This window comes from Cololabis saira, chromosome 13 (assembly GCF_033807715.1).
Source record: "Cololabis saira isolate AMF1-May2022 chromosome 13, fColSai1.1, whole genome shotgun sequence".
NCBI classification, from domain to species: domain Eukaryota; kingdom Metazoa; phylum Chordata; class Actinopteri; order Beloniformes; family Belonidae; genus Cololabis; species Cololabis saira.
The window spans coordinates 9759999-9786568 of record NC_084599.1 but is presented as its reverse complement, the minus strand read 5'-3'; the positions used below and the strand labels follow the sequence as shown (position 1 = coordinate 9786568).

The following is a 26570-nucleotide window of genomic DNA, read 5'->3' as shown; positions in this document are numbered from 1 at the left end:
CCCGTGTTGGCAAATGGGTTCTACAATTTTTAGAAATACTGTGTATAAAAAGGCAAAATTTTACAAATACAGAAATACACTGCTGCTTTGTACAACATCTGCATTAATAAGGTTGTCTATACTTCAAAGAGTGACGGTGTCCCATGCCATGTCTGAAGATCATGTTTTTCCACAAATTAAGCGTTTGCTGGTGAAGGCAGACATGTTTATACCTCATCTACATGTGTATCCCTTCTGTGGCCACCCTTTATCTGTCAGGGTGCATTAGTAAGAGTGGCAGTCTCATCAATAGTTACATGTGCCTCTGCTCCAAGGCTCAATGCATGCCATCAGGCTAAATCCAACAATTGATCCAAGAAGCAGACATAAGCCCCTTTCACACAGCCAGTTCGAGGCGGGAACGTTGCGCCTTTAAGCCGCCTCGCTGTTCTGTGTGAAAGTCACGGAGGCGGAATGGGGGGGCCAAGTGGCCCCACCAATAAGCCGGCAGCGGAGGTAGTCACAGAGCCGTCACAGAGACGAAACGGGGTCTGTGTGAATGACACAGCCGGCATGCCGCTGACATGACGGTCGGACTGACGCTGTCGTCACGCCTCTGATTGCGGAACGCCGGCATGCTGTGTGAATTTACAGACGGGAGCGGCGTTATGCCGGCGTTGTATGGTTCTGTGTGAACCAACAAAGGCGGCGTATTGGCAGGACTTCTTTACACCAATATTGCGGAATCTCTGTGTGAAAGGGGCTATAGTTTTATTCAAATGCCGTGTGTTTCCAGACATTGAGTTATTATATAAAGATAAAACTTCAGTTGGTAATCATATTGAATTTTCCCCAAAAATGTTTGCTGGGTTTCTCTGATCAAAAGCGAGGGCTGTCACTGCTTGTATGTAAGACATCGTCCACAGCCATCTTTGCTGGACTAACACATTTTCCATGTGTGTTTTTTTCACAGGTTTACCAGGTTCTGTGGCATTTTGGACCTCTTGCAGATTGGTGACTGTCTGGTCGTCCTTGTCTGTTGGCAGGCTGTCTCTCCAGATTTCTGGTGGTCTTGAATCTTTGTCTTCTGCCAATACTAATGCCATAGAGACAGAAGAGGAAAGTGGATGTGAATAATCTAAACTGGAACATTGTCTGATGGAAAATATTTAAACTATTCAAACATAAATAGATTCAATCTTTTGAAAATTATGCTTAATTCTCATTAAAAAAAATTGGGTAAAGTATGTCATACAGTGAACCAGAGTAATTCACCTATCAGACAGATTTCACATGGATGCAATGTGTTAATGATCAATATAGGATCAACATCAACATCATCTTTCCACCAAAAACTAACCCAAAGTATAGATAGATGTGCCAACTGAAATGTGAAACACATTTGTGAGAGTTCTTCTCTATAGCAGCTATTTATACTGTCAAAACAAATGAAGAGGAAGAGATAATAATACTGAATGCGACAAAAAGTATTCTGGATTAAAAATCGCATATAATTGTTTACTCTACCTTAAATTAAGACTTTCATATGTATACTTATAACTATATGAACATGGACAAGATAAGAAAATAATCAAACACACAAGTACTTACATCTGGGAGAGTATTCCCTTGGGTCAGTAGTGAGGGCCTGAACAGCAAACTGTTCTTCAGATGTCAGCTCTCTGCCCAAAGCCTCACAAACCATGTGGTAAACAGCTGATTGAAACACCTAATCCCCAACACACACACACACACACACACACACACACACACACACACACACACACTTTTTACACCATATTACTTTTTACCTTTTAACTTTAAACATAACAAAATGCTGTTAAGTACAAATACACATCAATTTGGGGTTTATTTCACTTTTATTAAATAGCTAAATACTGTAATGATTTATTTCAGCCAGCAGTAATTCTCCACAGAGCTGCAGGTTTCTCCCCGAGACGACGGCGTGGGTTGACCCAGCGATCACGTCTGTCCCCCCGGCCGTGAGCTGCTGCTGCTCCCCGGGGCCGGCGGCTCTTCTGATCCCCGAAACATCGGATCAAATTTCTTAACAGGCGTTCGGATAAACTGAGCCCAGGTTGGGGATCCGAATTCGGATACAGCCTGTGTGTCCTCTTATCTTTCGCCGTTTGTTTACTTCCGTCACTTCCGTTTCTCTTCTCGTGCACTGATTCGCTACCTGAACAGCCAATCACAGTGAGCTGTTTGACCGACAGCCGACGCCGATTCAACATGTCGAATCGGCTGAAAAGGTCCCGACGGGAGGCCGACCTGTGGCGACGTGCGGGACACACCGGGGAAACTAGCCCGACAGACGCGCACCGACGCTCATCGACGGCCCGACGGCCGACAGTCGGCTTGGTGTGTCAGGGCCTTAAGTCTGGTTGAAGTCACCCAGACTTCCCAGGTCCCGATAGGGTCAGGGGAAAGGCCTCAAGTGAAGGTTTCTGCTTTTCCTGTTCAGACGGGTCTTCAATTCAAATAAGGGGCTTGTTTGTTCATCTTTTGCTTAACGTGCCCTTATTGTGCCCTTTACGTTTTACGTGTGCTGCACTTATCACCAGCTGAACTTCCTAGCACCTCGATACTTGAACTCTGCATCTTCCTCACACCCTGATATTCGAACTTTGCACACACCTATTCATGCCGCGCACACATATTTGGCCCTCGCTTTAGATTGCAGAAGTCTGCACTCTGCTCTCACAATAATTGTTTAAGCTTTGCAATAATTGTTTATGATTATAATTGTTTATGATCATATTCCTATTATATTCCCACATCAACCAGAGGTCAAACATGATTTCTTAATATGTTTCTGTAAGTCTACATTCTAGCTAAAGCAGATTGTCACAGCATTAATGTATGCAAGTTATTATGGCCCAATAGCAGGTTATATGTTCCACAGTCTTTACAAGGGTTAGAGGACATCAGAGTCCAAGTGTAATTTGAGGGATGCAGTTTTAGTAAATATAAATATTCCCAAACTGATAAAAATCCTATCAGTCTCTTATTAGGTCTTAAAACTAAGTAAATAAAACCTCAGATGAAGGAGTGGATGGGTATGATAAAAAAAAAAAACATTACATATACAGTATATGTATCAACAAGTGCATGTGGCAACTGTAAACGAATCACTATAAAGTACAGCAAGATATTACTTCTACATACAGTCTATGTGCCATTATGAGCATGCTACCTTGTAATGTTCCCATGTGTCCACAGTGGAGTTCACCTTTTCAGGGCAGTGAGTCTTTTCCAAGCTCTTTCTAAGGGCGGGTAACTTCTCCTCGTCACTAAAGGAAGCCACCATTGTGGACAAGGCCATAAATATGGATGAGGCCTGCTCAGTGAAACATGCACTTTCCTGTTAAGAAAGAAAACATGTGGATAAGTACCTCTTTTCTCAATTAGTAGTGCTGCAAGTTAAACATAAAACACAATAAATAATACTAATATACTAGATGCACACTAGAATGACTCATTTAGGATTGACTGCACAAGTATAAACTCTCTCTCCGGACAGTGGTTTCTTTTTCCCTCTTTGTTTCTCTCACATATAATATACCAGGCAACTACTGTATTCATTGCCTGGGACAGAAATATTTGAAAACATCAGCAAAAACATTGCAATGAAGAAATTTCAACACAAGCAGTCTCATTATGTGACTGTCTGTGTAAGTTAAGTAACCCCCCCCTCTCTCTCTCTCTCTCTCAACAGCAGAAAATGGTGACAGATGATATTTTGTAAATACAGATTTTTTCCTATATCTTATTTCATCATTGTGAGAAAGGAATGGGGAACCCTATGCCAGTTGTGCAATGCCTGTTTATTCAAACCACATGAGACTTAGATAGCAAATTACACCTCACTCACACAGCCGTGCTTCGCAACACTAAAACAGTGGGTGTTTGTGACATGTCTTCATCATACCAAAAAACGAAACAATAAAGCTTCTTCCCACTTGGTACACAGGTCAGCTGCATGTTCTGAAACTGTCCCATCTCTGTGTACTGTAGCTGCAAGCTTATTGACACTGACGCCGACACATGAAACCTCAAACTTTCCTCAATTTCAACATGTACGTGTGAGGGAAGCTTATACCGTCAACCAATAATAATAGGATGTGGTTACCTTGGTAAGGTGTGACATAACGATTTCTTCATTCCCAAAGATGAATGGTGTCTTGCTGCACAGGTGGACATGGTAGCCCAGCGGTGCGCGTGTGTGCACACACAGCACATGGCGCCTGAGAAGGAGAGACATTACAAGCTTTATTTGAAGAAAAGAAAAGAAAAGAAAAAAACAATGTAACCCAGATTTTCTGCACATTAATGATTACACTTAAACATTTGGACTAATTCTTCTGAAAACAACAGCCTTGGATATGTAAGCTATGACTTCAAAAATAAACCTTTTCTTAGACTCATTTAGGATTTTTAACTATAGGGTATCACAGAAAATAAGTAAAACACAAGAAACAATAACTCAAGAGTAGTGAAGGTTACATTTTTCTTCAAAAGTTACATGTGTTAATGAGTTAGAGAAGGATTTTTTTAGATTACACAATGAACTCTTCCAGACTTCCATCCATCCATTTTTTCTACCCGCTTTATCCTTTGCAGGGGTCTGCTGGAGTCTATCCCAGCTATTTTCAGGTAAGTGGCAGGGTTAAATCCTGGATAGGTCACCAGTCCATCGCAGGGCCACATATATATACAGACAACCAGACACACTCACACTCACACCTACGGGCAATTCATAATCATCAGTTAACCTACTACGCATGTTTTTGGCAACCTGATATCACAAAAATCCATGAAATGCCCACAACCTCTCACCACTATTTTCCGTGACACCAACACGGATATTGTACCTATGCGAAGTCAATGGGCTCCGTTGTCGTGCTATATACACGGATTATTACATTATTATTATTATGTATATATTATTCTTTATTATAGTGGCTAAGTTATGAGTTTTTGACGCGCAAGTTACTGTTTGTTACTGTCAGTTTGTAAAAGCATGTTTTTAACGCAGTTTTAACAGTGTTTGGATGTGTTTTGATGATTTTTAACAGTATTTTGACGGCGAGTATTTAACCGTGTTTTCTAGTATTTAATGTAAATTCGAGTTTATAACCGTGTTGTTTGCTGTCGCCACGACGGAGGTGGCGTTAGTGATGTGAAATTATTATTTTTAGCAAAAACCACAAGCGTTTCCTACTTCTAACCAATCATAAGTGATGCATTAACCTAACCAGACCTTAACCAGAGCGTTGTCCAGCCACAAAATATCATTTTTAATTGCTTTTGAACCAGGAAGTGGAAACAGGCGATATTTAAATTCATTGTTTTAACCATTCTCCCATTTCGTCACCACAGGGAATTCCCTGGGCATCCCCTCTACGTCATAGAGTAACCAAAAATCTGCAGAAGACAGCATGTCAGTGAAGAGATAAAAAAAAAAAAAAAAAAAAACACCAACTGGAAAAACTGTCAACCACATGAACTTGCAAAACTGATTAAAAATAATTGCTGCCAAAAAGCTTGGCTGAATTAGTGAATATCTCCTGGAGAGGCAGTACTATAGAACTTTGTACGTTGAGTGCCGCGTGAGAGTATGGCTCAGTGGTAATTGCACTGCTGCATTTATATGCACCTGACCCCAGAAACTAGGCCCTCTCCTTCTAGGCCAAGTCACACCCATTAATAGAGACTGGGACAACGTCTTTCTGCTTTTCAGAGCAACTTAAGCAGGCAGATATCCAAGGTATGACAAGCTCCCAAAGGTGCTAAACAAAAACTAAACACTGTCCATAAGGTTCTCAAAAAGAGGATAATACTCTTTCATGGTTATGATGTGTGAATATGGGGAGGTAAAACATCAAACTGTAGATTTTTTTTTTTTTTTCAGAGAAGTGCCAGATCAATTTCACAGCTTACGTATTAAGTCAAAAAATGTTTTATAGTAGATTAAATTATCTCTGTGTCTAAATATCTAGGTGTCTAATTTGATCTTTGATGTACAAAGTCCTTATTGTGTATCCGCGTGTCCTACCCTGCGGGTAAGTCAAGCACAGCTGCCTCTGAGCAGGTTGTCTTTATGGTGAGAACTGGCAGTTGACACTGCAGACTTGTCCAAGAATGGGGCAGGATGGTTAGCACTGCAGACTTTCTTACTCGAGACGTTTCTATGGAGAGTTGCAAATTGAAAGGGGAAAAAAAAGTGTCTTGGTTGCATACACAAATTACAAACACAATAGATAATATTCAAAAGGTGGTAATGCATTTTTTGATATTTATATCTACTGTACAGATCAAATATTATGTTTAATTAATTCATTCTACAAGACAATTATGGCTGCTGTAGCACAATCGATCTCTTGACATTTGTTGTACGAAAGTATTTGTGTTTGCAGGTGTTTCTTACCCCTTTCAGCTGTATCACCCCAGAGAAGAAGAGCAGAAAAGCCGATGAGGATCTGGGAAGACTGAACGCTGTCCACACACAGGAAGTATGTTTCTCTTACTTCTGGACACTGCAGGAAATCACACAAACATACACTTTTATGCCAATATACTGTACATATAGATATAACTGAAGGCTGAGGCAGAACAGAAAAAGTAAAAGAGAAGAAATCCATTTGGGGGGTGTAATAAACAGAGAGAAAAGTGGCTCAAGAAGATGAGAATGTACAGAGAATCAATTGTCAGGGTGAAGGTGTCATTGTGTGTTTGTATTGTACTTCAGCACTTGCTACAGCCAGGGATCCAGAGGTGAGAGAATGAGAAGACGATCCAGAGCCTCCGGTAGTTTCGGGCAGGATGCTGCTCTGCTGACAAATGAACAGTTAAGTTACTGTAACTGTGATATAATCAATATATTGATCCCTTAACACTGAAAAATGTGAGAACGAAAGCTCAAAATTCCAGGTCTGAAAACTGAACCAGCAGTTTTAAGCAATGACTTAAAGTGAAATTCTGTACCTTAAAATGTGATTTCTTGATATGATGTGCGTACATATCCGGTTTATGAAAGACCAAGAGTGTCCTGGGAAAAGGTGAAAAAAGAAAGTATGTAATATATTTTTCTGTTTAATCAATTCTTATGAAGACAAGTAAACTACTGTAAGCTACTTCATTTTATTTCTTCATGATTATTCATTGGTAAAATTGCAGCTATGTGTTTGCGTGTGTATCTCACTGAAAACATTCTGCAAAGCTGTCAAGGTCCACCCATGTCTTCTGCAGGATAGGCTTGGCAACAGCAAGTGATTCCTCAGTTACAGGCTCTTTCACTGCAGTTGTGGGCCTGTCTGGGAGGTTTCAAATTACACTTAGCATGACATTATTTAACTGATCAAAATAGTTTCTAGCTTGAGAGAGTTTAAATATTTAGTTTAACCTTATTCACTGATACTAAAACAAATGATCAGCATCACATTTAGGGAAAAACGTTAACTTATCAAGCCACAAAGGGGACTATTGCTTTTTATGCTACACTTGGTGCTAAATGGATATGTATTTGTGACTGTAATGTTCGTATTTCATAATATTGTGAGTAACAAAATGCATGACTCATACCAAGTTATCCTAGATCCAAATCATTATCTTAAATGCCCTGAGCTGAATTGGTCAAACTCCTACGTAATGGCATAGGGTAAGCACACATGCACATCTATACTCCCACTTATCAAATGCATGCTGTGCAGTCACACACACACACACACACACACACACACACACACACACACACACACACACACACACACACACACACACACACACACACACACACACACACACACACACACACACACACACACACACACACACACACACACACACACACACACAGGCACATATAAACAGTCTGCCCCCAAGCCCTACTTAAAGCAAAAAGTCTGCAAGTCTGATCAGTAAACTGTGGTGGCAAGGGGGCATTGTCTCTGCTACTGAGCACTGGTGGTCTGCTAACTGAAACTCTGGGTGTTACTAAGCAACTAAACGGGAGCAGAGTGAAAGCAGAGTATTGGCTTGTTGTCACAAATAATTTCAGTCCTATCTTATTCAAACTATCTTGGTCAATCATTGACGGAAAAGATGATTCCAAGTACATTTAATTACATTAACTGGGTTAGGCTGCACTGATCCTGTATAACTTAACCAATAATGAAGACCTTTGATAGCAGGGGCATCAATTGGGTATGACAAGGTATGGCAGCCGCCACACCTTGGCTTCAAGGGACAATGTAAATGTTTGTTTTTTAAATACATTTATGGAATTACTCTGTGTCTATTTGTATTGATTATTCTATTACTTAATACATATAGAATAACTACAAATGCAAATCAGAACAACATGATCGATTCCACTAGTTATTATACACTGCAAAAACTCAAAATCTTAACAAGGATATTTGTCTCATTTCTAGTTAAAAAATTTTTAGTAAAACAAAATCTCATAACGTTTAAGACAAGACTCAAAAATAACAATTTTCACCTGTTTCAAGTAGATTTTCACTTAAAATAAGTGGAAAAATCTGCCAGTGGAACAAGATGTTTTTGCTTGTAATGAGAAGATAAATCTTGTCCCACTGGCAGATTTTTCTACTTATTCCAAGTGAAAATGTACTTGAAACAGGTGAAAATGGTCAAATAACAAGTTATTTTTCTGGTGATGACTCTTGTTTGACTAAAAATGAGACATTTTAACTAGAAATAAGACAAATATTCCTGGTAAGATTTTGAGTTTTTGCAGTGAGCGAGACTGCATTTGAAAAAGTTCCAATTTTCTTGACCACACAGATAAGCTACATAGCAGACTTCTGTGATGAGTATTTGCTGGACGTGTTGATTGATACTCTAGTTAAGTTATGTGACTCGTAACCTTGCCATACCTTAGCTTCCACTGAATTGACGCCACTGTTTGATACATAAGTAATTTACAATCAAGCTTAATTAAAGAGCATCTTTCATTTTTGGTAATCTCATATGCGACCTCTTTTGTACAGATACTGCATATTTCTGTCAGCATTAAGCAAGTACGAGGTGGCTAACATTACACAGAAACATTTTTTACCATTGGAGATGCCATCATCGTCCTTTTTCGGGTCCTCTGTTGTAACCTACAGGGAGAGCGAAAGAGAGAGGGAGAGACAAAAAAAAGGAGAAAGTGAAGAAGGCGTGAACTGTGCATTCCTGACAGAGACACTGCAAGACATAGGCTTCCACCCTGTGGTGATCCCATGCCAGCTGTGGCGTTGTGCCATTCTCGCTCAACACGGAGACACAGTTTAATGTGACAGGAGCTGCTCCTGCCCTGCTAAAAACACCATAAGGGAATACCGGCTTCAATTTACTTTGAATGTTGGTGACAGATGAGTTATTATGTTGTTTAGCAAGTTATTCCTTCTTGAGCTGATTTACACGGTAGCTTTGATTTTATACCTTTCTGCCCCAACATGGTAAAAAAAAATATTTAATGATATCCTTCAAATAGCATATCAGTTGGTCTATGTGAGAAATAAGGAGGTGGTGTGGTTGGGAAACAGGCATTCATAACATCAAGAGTAACTCAAAAGTAAGTGTAAGGAGTGATGTGCCTGCATCAACTATTTGAAAGTTTCTTCACACTTTCTCATTTAAAGGTTTTTTGTTAAGCAAATAAACAACAGACTAATAAATGTCCTAATTTTTACATTTACATGTATACTAGTTATTCATCTCTGTCTTTGTATCGTATAACTTCAAATAAAGTCCTAGCAAGAGTCTCGGATGACTCGCAGAGAAAGACACAGAGAGAATACGTTTGTGTATGTGTGTATAAGCAGTACTCGAGTTGTAAAATAAAATCAGGGGGGATGGTGGATTTTATCATATGGGGACAGATAATTTGTGCTGATTACAAATAATATAATATATTACAAATACTAGCACTGACCACAACACCTGCAAAAATACTGCAGGAATGACATAGCAGCAGTTAAATGCAGCCTTCTGTAAGCTTTAAATATCCACTGGGCTTACATCAAATACATCAAAACACAACAATAAAAAACACTTTTCTGAACTTATCAATATGACTCTGTCCTTCACAGGATAAGTAAAATGGATCACTGCAAAAACTCAAAATCTTAACAAGAATATTTGTCTTATTTCTAGTTAAAATGTCTCATTTTAGTAAAAAAATCTCATTACACTTAAAACAACACTCATCACTGGAAAAAACAACAATTTTCCCCTGTTTCAAGTAGATTTTCACTTAAAATAAGTAGAAAAAGGAACAATATTTTATGAGAAGATAAATCTTGTCCCACTGGCAGATTTTTCCTACTTATTTCAAGTGAAAATGTACTTGAAACAGGTGAAAATAAATTATTTTTCTGGTGTTATTTTTCTGGTGATGACTCTAAATGTTGAAATAGCATTAAAACCACATTCATTGATGAAATGACATAAGGGATGGAAAGGGGGGATGGCAGTTTTACAGGGGGGATGATTTGGACCGTTTTTATTTCAGGGGGGATGCCATCCCCCCTCATCCCCCCCTCATCCCCCTCAACTCCAGCACTGTGTATAAGTGTGTATAGCTGTTTGTGAGTCACCACCTATTCAAATGACTACCCAGAGACACAGATAGACGGAAACAGGCATTGTGGTTGGGAAGCACACTTGACCTCCTCTTCACCGCTGTACCAGTGCTTTCCTGCAACAACAATGTCAATATCTACGTGTCCGTGTGCATGATCACAAGAGTGCGTGAGACTGGGGTGTTCTGTGCACCCAGAGCATATTATTTCATGAGATTACTTGTCGTTTCTTTGTGCCAAGATGGGACATTGTGGAAGGTAGATTTTACACATAAAGCCTTGAATTGCTAGCCGCTGCTTTCAGGAGGACTTTTTTTTTTTCTTCCTCACTAAAACAGTCACAGGTTTATGGACAGAAACAACAACATTTAAAGCCACTCTCCAAGGGGATTTATTTTACACAGATCGATTCATGTCTTCGCAAAACGTTGGTAGGGGCCAAAAAAAAAAGATTCTTCTTGCTGGATTCACAGTCTCTCAGCATGTGAGCAACCATGTGCCCATAAAGAAAAAAAAAAGAACAAATCAAAAGAAAATTCACTACCCACATGTCAATAAGTATTCTTATATGCCTGGCTGGGGGTCAACAGAAGTGACTTTGGTACTGGGAAATGCCCAAGACAAATCAGCCTTTAGCTGCATACTTACAAAGTAAAAAGAGGTGTGAGCAAACAGGCAGCCGGAGACTGTCCAGAAAATAAAGTAACCAGAGCCTACAAAAGTTTGAACATCTACTTTTTGAGTTTTTTCTGTTTTGACGGATGGCATTGTCCAGGGTGTCACTACAACTTACATCAATTTATAGTTGCAGTAAAGGGAAGTGTATTTGTGTCTTATCTGCTGAAATTACCACTATTTTAGGATATTACACACACTAGGAGAAGCAAATCCGCTCCTTTGGCATCAGCTGCAGCTTGAGAGCCAGTTAACACATTTCTACCCCTCCTGTTGCCACTCCTCCAATCAGGGCCAGGGGTAGTGTTTACAGAAAGTCAATCACCCCACCAATGTCAATTTTCACTCCAGCCCCACGCTTCAAGTAAAAATTTGCACGCCAGCATTTGAGGCATAGACTGGATGTGAAATTGATGTATAAGATTAATAATTCATAAAAGATATTTCGTCTGTTTGTTACACTATTGATTTATTCTTGGGTTTATGTTCTCTGATGCCTCCAGTTTCCCTAGCAGCTTAACTTACTAGTGCTTGCACACTACAGCTCAAATACATGTGCCCTGGCGAGCACAACGCATATTCCTCAGGAGCAGGAGACAGTTCTGGAGTTCAGTAGAGAGGTTGGGAGGGCCATAAACGTTGTATGCGTTCAAATTTTCAAACCAGTTACTGGATTTTTGGGAAGTTCCCAACTGCAGCACTAAGAATCACTTAAGACAAATGTTATATGTTGTATTCACATATGCAAAATGTATGTGTTAATGATGCACCTGAGTAAACAATAATTCTATGTACCTGTGCACTGTCAGGGCTGCTCGGTGGGTTAGCACTGCATTCAGCTACATCACTCCTAAAGCTTTCTTCACTATTAGTTTCCTCCCTCTCAGTAATGGACACCAGAGGGGATCCATAGGAACATTTCTTTGGAGTGCTCTGCTTGGCCTCTCTTGACACACAAAAACACATTTTCAGTATATGCAATGGATGTCACTTTATAGCCATCAGATTACACAAGAGTAGCTGAAATATTTATCAGGGCCAAAGCAAATACAAAAACATATATTTTTGGCACAATTATTACGGTACAGAATTGGTTTTCCTTGTTTCTCTGCTCTACAGAGACACCAGGGTACATGTTAGCATTACACAATTGTTATCAGCTTAACACAACTTCAGTGCGCACAGCTCTGGGGTAGAATCACCTGGTGCTCTCGAAATCGTAGGAAAGAAAAGGACTGGCAACCTCAATGAACTGATTTGGTTTTGGCAATGGGAACTCTGTAAAGAAATCAAACAGAAAAACCTCTAATATCATGCCAACACTGCTTTCTCAGACTTAGCAAACAACAGCTATTTTCAAAACTGAAATATTGCAGCTGGGTCCTCATATTTTCATTTTAGTACACAGTACTGTATTCCCTCTGCACTGTGGGTTCCAAATCTCATGCATTAACACTCACTTTTTGCTCTAGTTATATTTACTTATACACATTCACCTACACACAATGACATTATTTAAGCTTTTCTATTTGTTTGATATCCTGCCCTGCATCCTCCTCTCGGTTCCCCTTTACCACCTATTCTTTTCCAAGCATAATTTCAATAGTTTTTTTTTTATTTGCAGCTTCCTGTTGTGTCTCACTCACTCTGTGGTTCAGATGAGACCACAATCTCTTTCTGTGGACGGACAAGTTTCCATCGGGGCACAGGTGGAGATTTGGGTGGGGGATCCAGCTGGCATGCGCGGGTTCTCGTCAACAGAACAACGTGGTTGAACAGCAAGGACAAGCCGTAACGACGCAGAAATTCTGAGGAATTAGACTGTAGGGCCATATGTAAACAAGTGCACAAAAAAGCAACATAAATGCAGTAGTCAGTCAGGAGTTTAACTTTTACTTAAATCCATGTCAAAACCAAACAGATAAAACAGTAAAGTTAAAAAGCCAAAAGGAAAAATTCGGTTAAGATTAAAAGGAGTGATTTCATGCTGCCAGCAGTGTAAAATCATGCAAAAACTCTCCTCCAATTCCACTTAACATGGGTGTAAATAATAAAAATGTGAATCTTGTTGAGACTCAGTGTCCACATCAAATTCATGATATCAGGAGCAATGTTTAATTTTTATCCACCCTTGGCATTGTCTTTTAAGTTTTGTGTAAAAGTAATTATTAAAGCATTTAAATATTCGAAAAAACAATGTGACAATCAGTATAAAAGCGTGCATTTATATAGTCATTTATATAGTCATTTGCAAAAGTTAGCAACCCCTCTTTAATCGTATGCATTTTTGTACATAACAAAATAAAACCATTTGATTGCAGTGGTTTTAAATAATAGGTAAATGCAGCCTTAGATGAACACAGATATATAACTTTTTCACAGTGCTATAATTTATTTTAAAAAAATGACAACAAAAGAAAATGAATGTCACAGTGGAATAAAGAGCAGGTGGAATCTTGATTTCTTGAGTGCCAAGTTGTGAATACGTAGAATTCATTTAGTGTACATTTGTGCGCGAGTTGTCAGCAAGTAATGAAGAATATATTATAGAAAATCGTACCATCTGGCCGAACCCAAAGAATTTGTTATGTAGTGGAAAAGGGTAGAAATTAGCGCACACTACTACTTCAGAGGCACCTGAAAGACACAACAGTTAAAAAATAAAAAATTATAATACGGATTAGTCTCAAGCACATGCAGACAAGCAAAAGCAGACAATTAAACTTGCACATCTGAAATATCTCACACATTTTACTTACTACAAATATTAGAGTAGAAAAATTTAATTAGTCAATAAATGCTGTGATATAAAAAAAAATAGTACCTATAAAATTAAAAGCATCAACATTTTCACACGAAACTTCAATTAAATCCTGGTGATGAGCTACTGTAGCTTCCACAGGTATTTTTATGACACCTGATCTTATTTCTATCTAGGCAATGTAGGAGGCATTAACCCCTGTAATCCATCTTAAAGTATCTCACAGAAGTGCACATGAGCCAGAAGACATGAAAATTCAATTTGACAAGATATGGTGTAGAAAGATTGATGCACCTCTAGTCTAACATAAAGGCTGCACATTTAATATTTTACATAGAAATTTCCCTCACACTCCATGTTTATTTATTAATTTCAGTGGAAGATAACAGTGAGAACTAGGGCTGTTCGATTTTGCCCAAAAATAAAATCTCGATTTTTTTCTCTCAAAATCCGATTTTCGATTACGATTACGATTATTTTGTGAATTGACAAAAGGCAAAGAAATTATTTAAAATATGCTGTTTTTTTATTGAACATTTGCCCCATTGGGCTTTAAGTGCAAACTTTGCTCTTATTAAACCAAAAATGAATGAATAAAGTGCAAAACTCTGTAAAATAAGTTGAAAAAAAGTTTTAAAAAATATAATAAAATATAAAGTTTTATCTCTGAAAAAAAAAATCAGCAAATCAGCACTTGCAAACATACAGTAAGTTATATTTCCAATTAAATAAAACAAGACATTTTCTAATTAAACTAAACTGGGTCTTTGCATGCTAAATAATAATGCAACCCATGAAGGAGGTAGAGGTGTGTAATGTCAGTCATTACATTTGATATTCACATTTGCAAGTTTTTTTGCCGGTCGAGCCGGTCTACCGCATCTGGCTTGAGGGATGCCCGGTGGCATGTTACAACGCCCCTCCTACACTAAAGAGCCTCTCCAATGGGGCACTTGTCGCAGGTATTTCCATCAATCATTAATATGGTATCAATCATTAATATGTGTGCAGACAAGGTTAAAAGAAAAAAAAAAAAAAAAAAAAAATTAGAAAAATCGATTTTACGATTTTCACATTTTAACATCGTTCTAATTACATAATCGCGATTACGATTTAAAATCGATTAATCGAACAGCCCTAGTGAGAACCATAGCTTAAAAAAAGTGTGGTTTATCTTTGAGTATGAAAGTACCAGGCAGATCATTTCTCTCTGTCAAAATGTTGTGTGAAGTAATTCCACTTGTGTATGCATACCATCACATTCAGCTAAAAGTATTACCCATCACTAGAATTAGTGCATATAAGTGCATATTATAGCAGAGCGTAAGCGACAGCTTTCAGACGGAGCCAGAAGGCGAATGTGGGAACTGTGCAGAGAAGTGCAATTTATGTTGCAGTTTTAAATGAAAGTCATGCTGTATTTTTGAATATGATATCAAATATTATACAATAAATTATTTTTTTGGCATGTTTATCCTCAAATCTCGAGTTCATTTTCTTCAATACACTATTTGGCTTGCAAAACACGAATCCAGTACAACCCTGAAAAGTGTATTTCAAAGACTAGATATCATTGTAAAGATTTAAAAAGGCCTCTGTACTATTACTATGACCTGAAACAACTAAAAGGCACACACTAATTTCTGAGGGCATGTTTCACTCTTTCCTTCATCTTACAGCCACACTTGACTTGGGAGGCTCCTGTTCCCTGAGGGAGGACCAAATCATTTACCCTTCTACTGCTCCCTTTCTTGGTTTATTTATGCTTCACCATACATGCATTAACCCTCTCTGCACTTCATCATTTTACTGTACCTCAGGAAAACAGGAAATGATGCTTGAAACAGGAAAGAGGCCACATGACAATGGATGACTGGAAAAAAGGCCCAGGACTGGAAGTATTTCACAATACAGCATAATAGCTTAGATAATTGTGGAGTGTGTGTTGCATTGCTGTCTTATGAACTACACTAATATTGCTAATACTGAATAATATGGTTTCAAAGGTTAGTTCTACAACAGAATGACACATTCAGTGTCAGGTTTACAGATCGGAGGCAAAAAAGATAAATGTATACATAATAAAATATAAATATGATGCTAAGGAAATAAACAGAGACAAAAGTATTGTGCATATGCTTAATGTTGATCCTTTAGTATTAACTGGCTCAAGCAGAAGACTCACTGTCAATTTGCTTGGAGTCTGTCCTTGGAACTGGATCTGTAATCTCCAGTTTAATCGGAGGCAAGCTTTCCTCCTGGTGTTTAAATTTAGGAATAACGTCCTGTAAGAAATCCCAGGTTTTTACAGCTGACCTGAGAGGGGAGGAAAGAGAATATGAGTCATTCCTGCAAACAGATCTACTTCTTAATTAATATATAGAGATGCATTGTCTTACAAACTAGAAATATTTTGTGTCTTTTCTTCCTAAGATATTTTTATATTAAAAATTTTAACGAGCAATGATGTTACGCTTTTATGCTTATAAATTAGTTTAATGTAACACACACACACAACATAGCATGAAGCTGTCGTGGAAAAAAAATGGGTGTGCATGTTGGTTCCTAACTTTAAGAAAGGGATTCTTGGTTGATCGATTCTTGATTCTTGATTCTTGATTCATGGCACATTTTGACACATTCAGGCTGCAACAGCTGGAGTGATAATACTAACACTGATACCATCTTTGTAGAGCTTAGCTAACTGATTAAAAATAAATAAACAATAAAAACAAGCTAGCAGATTAATTTGTTTTTACCCCAGTTTCCTTTGTTTCCTTCTGCCTATTCTAACAACAATGCACTAAATTAATCCATAAGGTATACAGTACAACGTTTTCAGCAAAAACATAGCTAGATAAGTGAGCTAGTTGTTCTGGAGTGGCTTTGACTCTATTAAATTGTGTCTTTCTTTCTATTTTTTGGGTTTTACTCCGTTTTTTCAATTGAAATAAACATTTCTTATATCATTTTTCCATGCCAGTTTGGTTGCTTTTCTGCCTGGAGATTGCTATTCATGTGGCTGCTGGAGCCTGTTCTAAACTCCAATATCACCTTAAATGTTTACATTTTAGATGATACAAGTGGACTAAAAACTTTAGCTAACAGATAGGAATGTTGCAGACATTAATACCAATAAATGGTGTAATCCTGGACATGAAGGAAAAGCTCTGCATCCCGGATGTTGCACTGTTGATGCAAGTGTCCACCCATGTTGTCTACTCAGAGTTTCGCTTGCGCTACCTGCCGATGCTGCATGTGATATCCTGACTGTTTGTTGTCAGGCAACACACACACATTACTCCAATGCATTCATGATGATCCCTGAGGATTTAAACCACACCTACCTCCAACAGTGTCTCACCTCGTGTTTATTTCAATTGCCCTTTCTTATACGTAGCCTATATAAGTTACTTACACTGTCTGCAACAACGTAATTTTCTTTTGGGCATTAATACAATTTAGATCAATGTTTGCATTAGATGACGTAGAATATATATTGTGATTTTTTTTGGGCATGTGCACATTTGACTATAAAATCATGTGTCACAAATCAGTATAAAATACAAACTGCTAAGTATGAGAAAGTTACAGAGCTCCACTTCCTTTAAAGCCTAATTTTTTTGACAAGTGAAGAATTTACACTTTATTAAACCATTTTTACCCAATACTGCTCCTTCTTTACATTTTATACCTCAATCATTTTATTTGATGGAACTGCTTTCCATATAATTGTAACAAAAAAAAGATTAATCTTCATGATTTATTTCCAATATTCTTTTTAATATGATGTATTTAAGCTGGCAATGTGTAAATTTTGGACTGCACGAATGCATGTAATTCTTGGGCTTTACTGTGAATAGACAACCAGAAATTGCCATTTTTCATTCTTTCCATAATTCTCAGAAATTGATAGCAAATGGATACAATGTCAACATACTAATAAAGACACACTTCGTGTGCTGCATGTTTTAGATGTTTCCCTGCTTTTAGACAGCCTGATACAAATTACTGTCATTAACAGACTTGTGCAGACCTTAATGACAAGCTGATTGACAACCATTTATTAGAATCAGGTGTGTAAAAGCAGGGAAACATCTACAACATGCAGGACGCTGGGCCACGATGACCGGAATTGAGGATGGAGTATTGACCAAAAACACACAAAAAATTATGCAGTCATTAGAAAGAAAAAAAATCAACCAATTCGAAACTTACCTTATAGTAATAATTTCTGGGATCCAGCCAGTGAAGTACTGGATGAAGGTGTATTCACCCGTCGCATTGCTGATATCATTCACTTGACTGAGGGAAAAATAGATAGATAGATAGATAGATAGATAGATAGATAGATAGATAGATAGATAGATAGATAGATAGATAGATAGATAGATAGATCACACAACATTTAGTACAACCAGGATTGTTTAAAAAAAATCATGTAATTTGCTGGTTTCAGTTTTTAAAAATGAGTATATCCAGTGGCTTAACTCATAAAATTTACAGTGCGCTTGCAGTTTCAATATTTATTAATCTTTTGGAACAATACCAATGGGGATAAGAAAGAGAATTAACTTTAACTGACACTGTTATTTAAGAAAATGTGTACTTTTAAGAATCTTGTTAAATCAGCTACCAAAAAGTGAAATAAAGTGAGTGCAGGATCAACTTTGACACCATTAATTCTTATGTAGGTGTAGTCTGTGTACAGTACGTGATTCAATGCCAAGAATGTGGGCTCAATGCATAGTTTATATACTAATTAATAAATACTGTTATGTTTGTTTGTTGTCTGTTTGTTTTTTTAATTGAATACATTTAGGATTTTTTCCTAAAATCTTCTATACTATCAATTGATTTTAAGGATTCTTAGTCTGAGAATGTATACATCCTTCATAAAAAAGTTTTACATATAAAATAACCCAGCAGCTATTAGTATTAGTAATTGCTCCTCCTGGAATTTTCTAGCCAATCTGTCCATTCCAAGTAATACTCAGCTCCAAAGTGAAGAAGCCCTAAGACTCAGATTCTGACACCTGAACAAATCATGACTCTAATTCAGTGCAAAGACATATCTTTGTGATTGATAAATGATTCACCAAGACAGAAGCTATTCCGTTTCCTGTCCACAATGAAACATTAATGCGTCAATGTTCTACAGACACTGGAACAGCCACCTTTCAACACGCTATGATGCTCCATCACAGACACAAATACTGTCTGTCTGTCACCAAATTCAATACAGCCCGAGGCAGAGATGAGGTAAGTGAAGGTTCATGCAAGTCTGGAAATGGCAATCTATGGAGGTCCTTGTGTGTGTTTGAGCTATAAAGTTCTTTAGTTGCTCTCGTTTCCAGAGATCAAGAACTTATTGCATTTAAGGTACAGTAGCTCAATAAGTGAACTCTTTAACTAGAATTTCACTGGTAAGTTATTTTTATTCTTACTGTTTAATGTTAAATTCCCTTTGCAATTTGAAGTTGAATGTATGAGTGTATGTATTCTCTGTTCTCTTATTGACAAAAGGAAATTCCTTATCTCCTAAATATTTAAATAGACATTAAGAAAAAACAAATACCTCTTTTGTTTGTGCTTGTATATATTTCTGTGTCTGGCATTGCTATCAGGACAAAAAAAAGCTATCAACCCTTTGGAGCCACCAAGGTTTGAACATGTACCGGTACTTCTGCTGAAAATTCAGATTTTCCATTTTTCACACAGATGAGGGGAGCAACAGAGAAGCAATTCTGAGCGTCTATTATGGTTGGCCATTTTGTTACTTTACCTTCCCTCATTGTTGTGTGGTGATTTAACTACTTTTCCCAGTTCAGCACATTAATACAGCCGAGTTTGTGCCTTAAAAAAGAATCACTCCCAACATTGCATGGCTGCATTATCTTCAAACAAGGACAAAATAGGTATTTCAGAATAAAACTGCAAGTGAAGTATTTCTCCTCAGTTTGGTTTGTACTGTATGAGCTCTCAGCATATGTTTTTTCAGACAGAAATCACATTTTTCAAGAGTTACTTTTGAGTTGAATTTATCAACAAAAGGCCATAATAAGAGAGATAATAATAATCTAATGAATTCTAAAATAAAGCAATTTGGGTTTAAATTTTCCCATGTAGATGGGATGTTCCATATTCATTGTAAGTAACTATGTATTAATGAACTCATTTGAATATAAAGTTAGTATACCTATTCGGTGATCTTAAGATCTAACTGTGAAATACCAAGTTTCTTGGAACGTTTAGTAACTCACTTTGCATTTGTCACTTTAAGTAGAGCTTTGGTCAGCAGCATTGGCCAGAGTTCTGACTGACATGTGGAGGCAGGAAGAAGGAGGTTATTCTCCTCATCAAATGGCATGGAGTCATCTATGGTTATCTTTCTCCAAGAACCCTGGAGAAATAATAATAATGACATGGATTTATATAGCACCCTTCAAGGCACCCAGAGATCATTATTCATTCATACACATTCTCACTGGTGTTTGTAGTTACGTTTTGTAGCCACAGACTGACAGAAGCGTGGCTGCCATATCGCACCAAACGGCCCCTCCGACCACCACCAAACATTCATACACATTAATACGGGGCAAGGTGGGTAAGGTGTCTTGCCCAAGGACACTACGACAGCAAACTGGGACAGAGCAGGATTCCAACTGCCGACCTTCTGATCATTGGACGACCCGCTCTACCACCTGAGCTACTGCCGCCCCAAAGAAAGAGAAGTAGAGAGATAAAAGCAATTGACTTCAACCCCAAATGGAAAGCAAATAAGAACCCTGTTAAGTAACATCTTAAAAATTACTTATTTATCTAGTATGCAAACCATTTGCAGTTGAAGAAACAACAAAACACATGTGAACTTATTCTTAGATATTGTAGGTCTGCACTTTACAACTCAACAACGGTTCCGTAAGATACAGTCATATATGACTGATACTATATGAACCACGTTTCTATAAAAAAACAAAAACAACCATTAAGACAACCTCATATTATTCTGAGTAAACAGAAAGAAAATATTGAACATTATCTCACATTGCCCCACAATCCATAAAACAATTTCAGCTAAAGAATAAGTATCCTCACACAGCATACTAGCGATTTTGCAAATCAAAGAAAAAATATTATTCTATTTATATTTACATTTAACTGTTGTGTTTTTTCAGGCAGAGTCCAGCTTTGCCTTGCTTCGAGCGCAGATTTGGCCATGATCTGTGGCTCCCGCATCCCTTCCCCCATCCCTAAGTCTATCTACCTTTCCTGCTCATCTGCTGAACACTAGTCTCCTGAAATCCAATTTCAAATTTCCTCCCAAACATGTGCGATTAACAAAGACCAACTGTCAAGCAACAACTTTTTCTGCAGTAATGACGGATTATTTTTGGTGTCCTACGGTAATATGCATTTTAATGTTAAGATCAGTCAGAAAAAGAAAGCTCAGTGTAACTTAGAGGCAACCTTTTCTGTGTATATTTATGCATCTACACCAAGCTTACCATCCAGTAAAGTCTGACTATGTATTTCCCAAAGCTGTTGTAGAGTGGCACATGACCTTTTACCACGTTACACAGCGAGTATATGTGCTCCCAAGGTTTCCAGCCATCTTGCATCCAGACAATATAGATCTCACTGATGATCCACCTCATCACCTTGATCGGACATGAAGTGGAGAGAAGACCGAAAAAGTAAGAGGAAAAACATCATGAATCTTAAATCTTTAAATCCATATGCTCAATCTTATTAATCTGAGAATATACAGGACTGTCTCAGAAAATTAGAATATTGCGATAAAGTCCTTTATTTTCTGTAATGCAAAAATGTCATACATTCTGGATTCATTATAAATCAACTGAAATATTGCAAGCCTTTTATTATTTTAATATTGCTGATCATGGCTTACAATTTAAGAAAACTCAAATATATCTAAAAAAAATTTGAATATTCTGGGAATCCTAATCTTAAACTGTAAGCCATAATCAGCAATATTAAAATAATAAAAGGCTTGCAATATTTCAGTTGATTTGTAATGAATCCAGAATGTATGACATTTTTGCTTTTTTAATTGCATTAAGGAAAATAAAGAACTTTATCACAATATTCTAACTTTCTGAGACAGTCCTGTATAGCTCACAGAATTACTAGAGTCTAATCTATTTGTCTCAAACGTAACCCTGTTTACAAATGAAATTAAAAAACAAAAAAAAACAATTGCTAGTCATTACATGTCAACATAAAGTGACTGTTAAGTGCAAAGCTTATGTTGAAAACTAACCTCACAATGAATCAGATGATTGTTGGGGGAGACCAGGTCAAAGTTCCTTAGATTTTGAACTACAGCGATATTCTAAAATTAAACACATCATTATTTAATTGTAGACATGTTGATAATACTTTTCACATTGAGAGTATGATAACTGAGAAAAAAGTTGCATTTAGGGTGTTTCACAAGTGTGTTTAATCAATACATTGTACAATCATGTTAATGCTTTTGTGTGGGGCACTACCCTGCAGGGAAGACTGACTGTGACAAAGTCATTTTTCAATAAAAGTGTCTTCTTGTTCTGTAACAATGCTTTGGTGGGTGGTACGTGTCAACCTAACACCCACATTTTTATGCAGCACATATCCGTGACTGTATGTTGTGGCTGACAAGTTCATTGGTGGTCTAAACATGTCATGCACTACCTTTATCAAATGACAATCATATCAACACATTTCACTCCAAATAGGAAGAGGTGGGCATTTGGAATATTTGCAAACTTTCATTTAATTAAGAATCATATCATTCACAGGTGTAAAGATGACCTTGGCAGCAATGAACTCTTTGGGGCGTTTCCAGGAGTGCACTTTCAAAACAGAAGGCAGAAAAGGTTTTCCTTCTGGATCCTCAAAAAATGCCTGGAAGCAAAGCAAATAAAGTCAAATAAGTATATTTGAATAAGTATGATGCTGAAATCCATATTATGAGATTTGCAGGCAAATGAGACATATTTTAATACTATGTACAAGATATTGTTGCTGCTAGCAATTTAAAATGAAAATGTTTTTATATTCCAGCAATTCTTTTCTCCATATTTACAGCATTGGGATTCTTTATCGCCTTTCGCTCTTCAGAAGCTTTATTTGAGTCCCATTCCTCCTTGTTGATGCCAGCATCATTCCATTCTGGCCAAATAGGGAATCTGTATTTGTCCACACTTTCAAAGCTTTCACAAGATGAAACGCCCAGGGACATTGTTCTGAAATTTCAACACATACATATTTTCTTTAATCATATTTTTCGTCAGCATTTTCAAAAATCTGAGTTAGTACAATTAGCAATTTTGATGTTAAACTGTTGCCACCCCTCTTTGAATTATTTTGCAGTGCTGCTTTGTCACAGGAACACACTGTAAACCCCACATAAACGTATACATCTTTACTGGATAATAACTAATAATAAAACTGAATAAAATGTACTGCGCTTGTGTCAGTACATTTCAAAGCACATTTACCTATGCATAACAAATTATATAATTATGTAAATTAACAGAAATTATTTTAAAAGCATGTATTTACAGGTTCAACGAGAAAATGTGAATTTTGGTGTCATGATTGGAACCATGTTTTGGTTGTATGAAGCTAATACTTGATGCAGCGCACACTCCATGATGTCGGTCAGTGATTGCTTAGTTATTTGTTGGGCTTTGAATTTTTCATTAAGGATGAGTGTATTTAATAAAATGTTGTGTGTGGCCCAGCTTGAGTTAGTGTGTGTGTGTGAGAAAACAGTAAGAAGAAAATATAAAAAAAATACATTGAAAGGAAAAGGTTAATGAAGAAAATAAAGATTACTGAACAAATACAATTAAAGCTGATGCAACGTTTATCCATAATGATGTGTGCACATTTATTGTTTTATCTGTATTGTTTCATTATAGAGAAGAGAGTTTTGCATAATTTTTTTTATTTCACATGGATCTCAATCATTAATCCCTATTTTGCGCCTTTCTTTTCTTTCCCTTCACTGTTGACAAGTTCTTTGTGGGATGAAGTGTTTTGTTTGATCGGGATCCAAGGCCGCGGACGCGTTGAGGGTGATCTGGGTCAACGTGTCAGCTGGAAGTTGAAGACTGTAATTGTACAGATGTGGTTGGATGCAACAGCTCCTAGGTTGATCCTTTGAACAAAAATGTGTTCAACTGCAAAGAAAAGGGATTGGGGATGGTTTATGGAGCTTCCACATGTTCAATGTTAAACTGTGGTTAAACTTCCTTTGTTCTTGTCATTGAATTACTTTTCATGATAAATGAATGACAATATAACCATTTATGAATTTCAACAATCAAAATTGAACTTTTGTGATTCAGTGGTGTTATTTAATCTAGAAAGTTCATCATAAGAATAATTAGCTAGTTCCAGTTTAATTGCGGTTGGATGACATATGAAACACTCAAGTACAGGCTACTGCATTTCTTGGCATATATTTTTCTTCCACTATTATTTTTAAAATTAGCAACAGTTTATAGTTTCTGATGCATTAGTGCACCAGATTGTAAATGGTGGTATTGAATTGAGTTCATAATTTGTTTGGCACGTATAGTGAACCAGATTTTTTCTTACAACCTTAAAATACTTACATGTTCAAATGAGAAAACTCCCTCTTGATCCTTTTGTTGCATGGTTGTTTATTTTATATGAGCAGCATAAATGTAGATTATCATAGTAAAAAACAAACTGACTCTAGAGATGCCTAATGTATTTATAATTTTCTGTTGAAAGCTATGACCCAACTCCAATGTGATATATGTTCATTTTTAATTTTTGGATCACATAACATTTTGTATATGTGACAGTGGAAGTAGAAAACTTTTGGCACACCGGATTTGCAGAAAGGTACGGCGGAGGAGGAAAGCTGCAGCCAAATATAAAAAGAAAACTCCTGCATACCTTCTAAAAATAACTAAAAAGCCTTATTCATGTACGCTCATACTTGCATCCTCTTTATACTTTTTGCTGTTAACTTGTTACACTTGTGAAGTAACCACTGTACCTAGTAACTGGGGATTATTGTCAGTCTTTCAGGGGTTTTGCAGTACCTGGAGGAGAGCTGTCCGACAGCGCCTCCCTGTGTCAGATCTGTGGTATTACAGACAGACCAGCTGCAGGACAGTGGATTGACACTGACGCCCTGTGGCAGGTCGGTAGAATATAGCTCTTATTTATTGGGGGTCCAGGCCTGCGGATTGTGCAGGAACCAGCGATGCCCTCGCATCACTGAAGCATTGTCTTGTTTCATGGGCTACAGTGAAGGGGTAGGCAACCCTGGTTCTCGAGTGCCACTGTCCTGCATGTCTTAGATGCTACCCTGCTTCAGCACACCGTGATAAAAGTACCTGTGTCATCAACAGAATTGTGCAGCCCTGGATGACAAGCTGATGACGATGATTAATTAGAATCAGGTGTGTTAAAGCAGGGTAGCATCTAAGACATGCAGGACAGTGGCACTCGAGGACCAGGGTTGCCTACCCCTGGGCTACACCTTCGCTATGACTGCTGTATCAGATTATCAGAATTGAATCTGGATACAACTGAGAATAATCCCCTCACAGCCCTGAACACAGCCAAGAAAACTATCCTAACCAGCTAGAAATCAAGAATATCATACATTTATACTTGGAAAAACCTTGTTAGGCCACATTTTTTTAATCAATCTATTACCGCCGTCCATATTATATAATAATCCATCCATTCCATCCATTATCTATACCCGCTTTATCCTTTGCAGGGTCACGGGGGTCTGCTGGAGCTTATCCCAGCTCATTTCAGGTGAGAGGCAGGGGTTACACCCTGGACAGGTCACCAGTCCATCGCAGGGCCACATATACAGACAAACAAGCAGACACACTCACACCTATGGGCAATTTAGAATCACCAGTTAACCTAATATGCATGTTTTTGGACTGTGGGAGGAAACCGGAGTACCCGGAGGAAACCCACGCAAGCACGGGGAGAACATGCAAACTCCACACAGAAAGGTCCTGCTGGGCCTGGGAGTCGAACCGGGGACCTTCTTGCTGTGAGGCAACAGTGCTAACCACTAAACCACTGCACTGCCCGTTTATTATATAATAATATATTTTATATTTGGTTGACAGTACAAAGAAAGAGAAGAACCAGAGTGGGAAATTAAACATTTTTATGTCATAAAAACTGAAATAAAAATGTAATTTAATGGTGCCTAACTAATAGAAATGTGGGCAAAAACTTTTTTTTCATTTTTGTTTCGTGCCTTGTCTTTTTTATGTTAGCTATTTCTCTTTTTCTAATTACTCAAAGGGAAAGAATAAAGGATTTATGTATTATATCAAATCGTTGACATGATTATTTTATTTTATTTTGTTTATATAAGTTTTTTGTTCAGTATCTGTAAGTCAGTACGTCTAAGACTAAACAAAAACTAACCAATTTTTTAAAATAATTAAACTAAAACTACTGGTGTGCTCTTTAAACTAATTAAAACTAAACTTGAATACATTTACAAACTGAAA

The 26570-nt window shown here is 37.5% G+C and overlaps 1 protein-coding gene across 1 annotated transcript in view; it reads right to left on the bottom strand.

Moving 5' to 3' along the window:
• The window catches only part of LOC133458745 (androglobin-like), a 39812-nt gene that overhangs the window by 12884 nt on the left and 358 nt on the right, over positions 1-26570 (bottom strand). Inside the window, exons 2-21 of the mRNA XM_061738948.1 lie at positions 23141-23279; positions 22846-22938; positions 22313-22384; positions 21537-21689; positions 20292-20431; positions 18247-18333; positions 16214-16344; positions 12914-13162; positions 12470-12545; positions 12063-12213; positions 9083-9128; positions 7205-7316; positions 6988-7051; positions 6747-6833; positions 6431-6539; positions 6059-6191; positions 4133-4247; positions 3197-3364; positions 1591-1708; positions 959-1075 (exon numbers count right to left, since the gene is read on the bottom strand). Coding sequence (XP_061594932.1) covers positions 959-1075; positions 1591-1708; positions 3197-3364; positions 4133-4247; positions 6059-6191; positions 6431-6539; positions 6747-6833; positions 6988-7051; positions 7205-7316; positions 9083-9128; positions 12063-12213; positions 12470-12545; positions 12914-13162; positions 16214-16344; positions 18247-18333; positions 20292-20431; positions 21537-21689; positions 22313-22384; positions 22846-22938; positions 23141-23275 — 2356 coding nt within the window. The 5' untranslated portion in view covers positions 23276-23279. The remainder of the gene's footprint in view (positions 1-958; positions 1076-1590; positions 1709-3196; positions 3365-4132; positions 4248-6058; positions 6192-6430; positions 6540-6746; positions 6834-6987; positions 7052-7204; positions 7317-9082; positions 9129-12062; positions 12214-12469; positions 12546-12913; positions 13163-16213; positions 16345-18246; positions 18334-20291; positions 20432-21536; positions 21690-22312; positions 22385-22845; positions 22939-23140; positions 23280-26570) is intronic.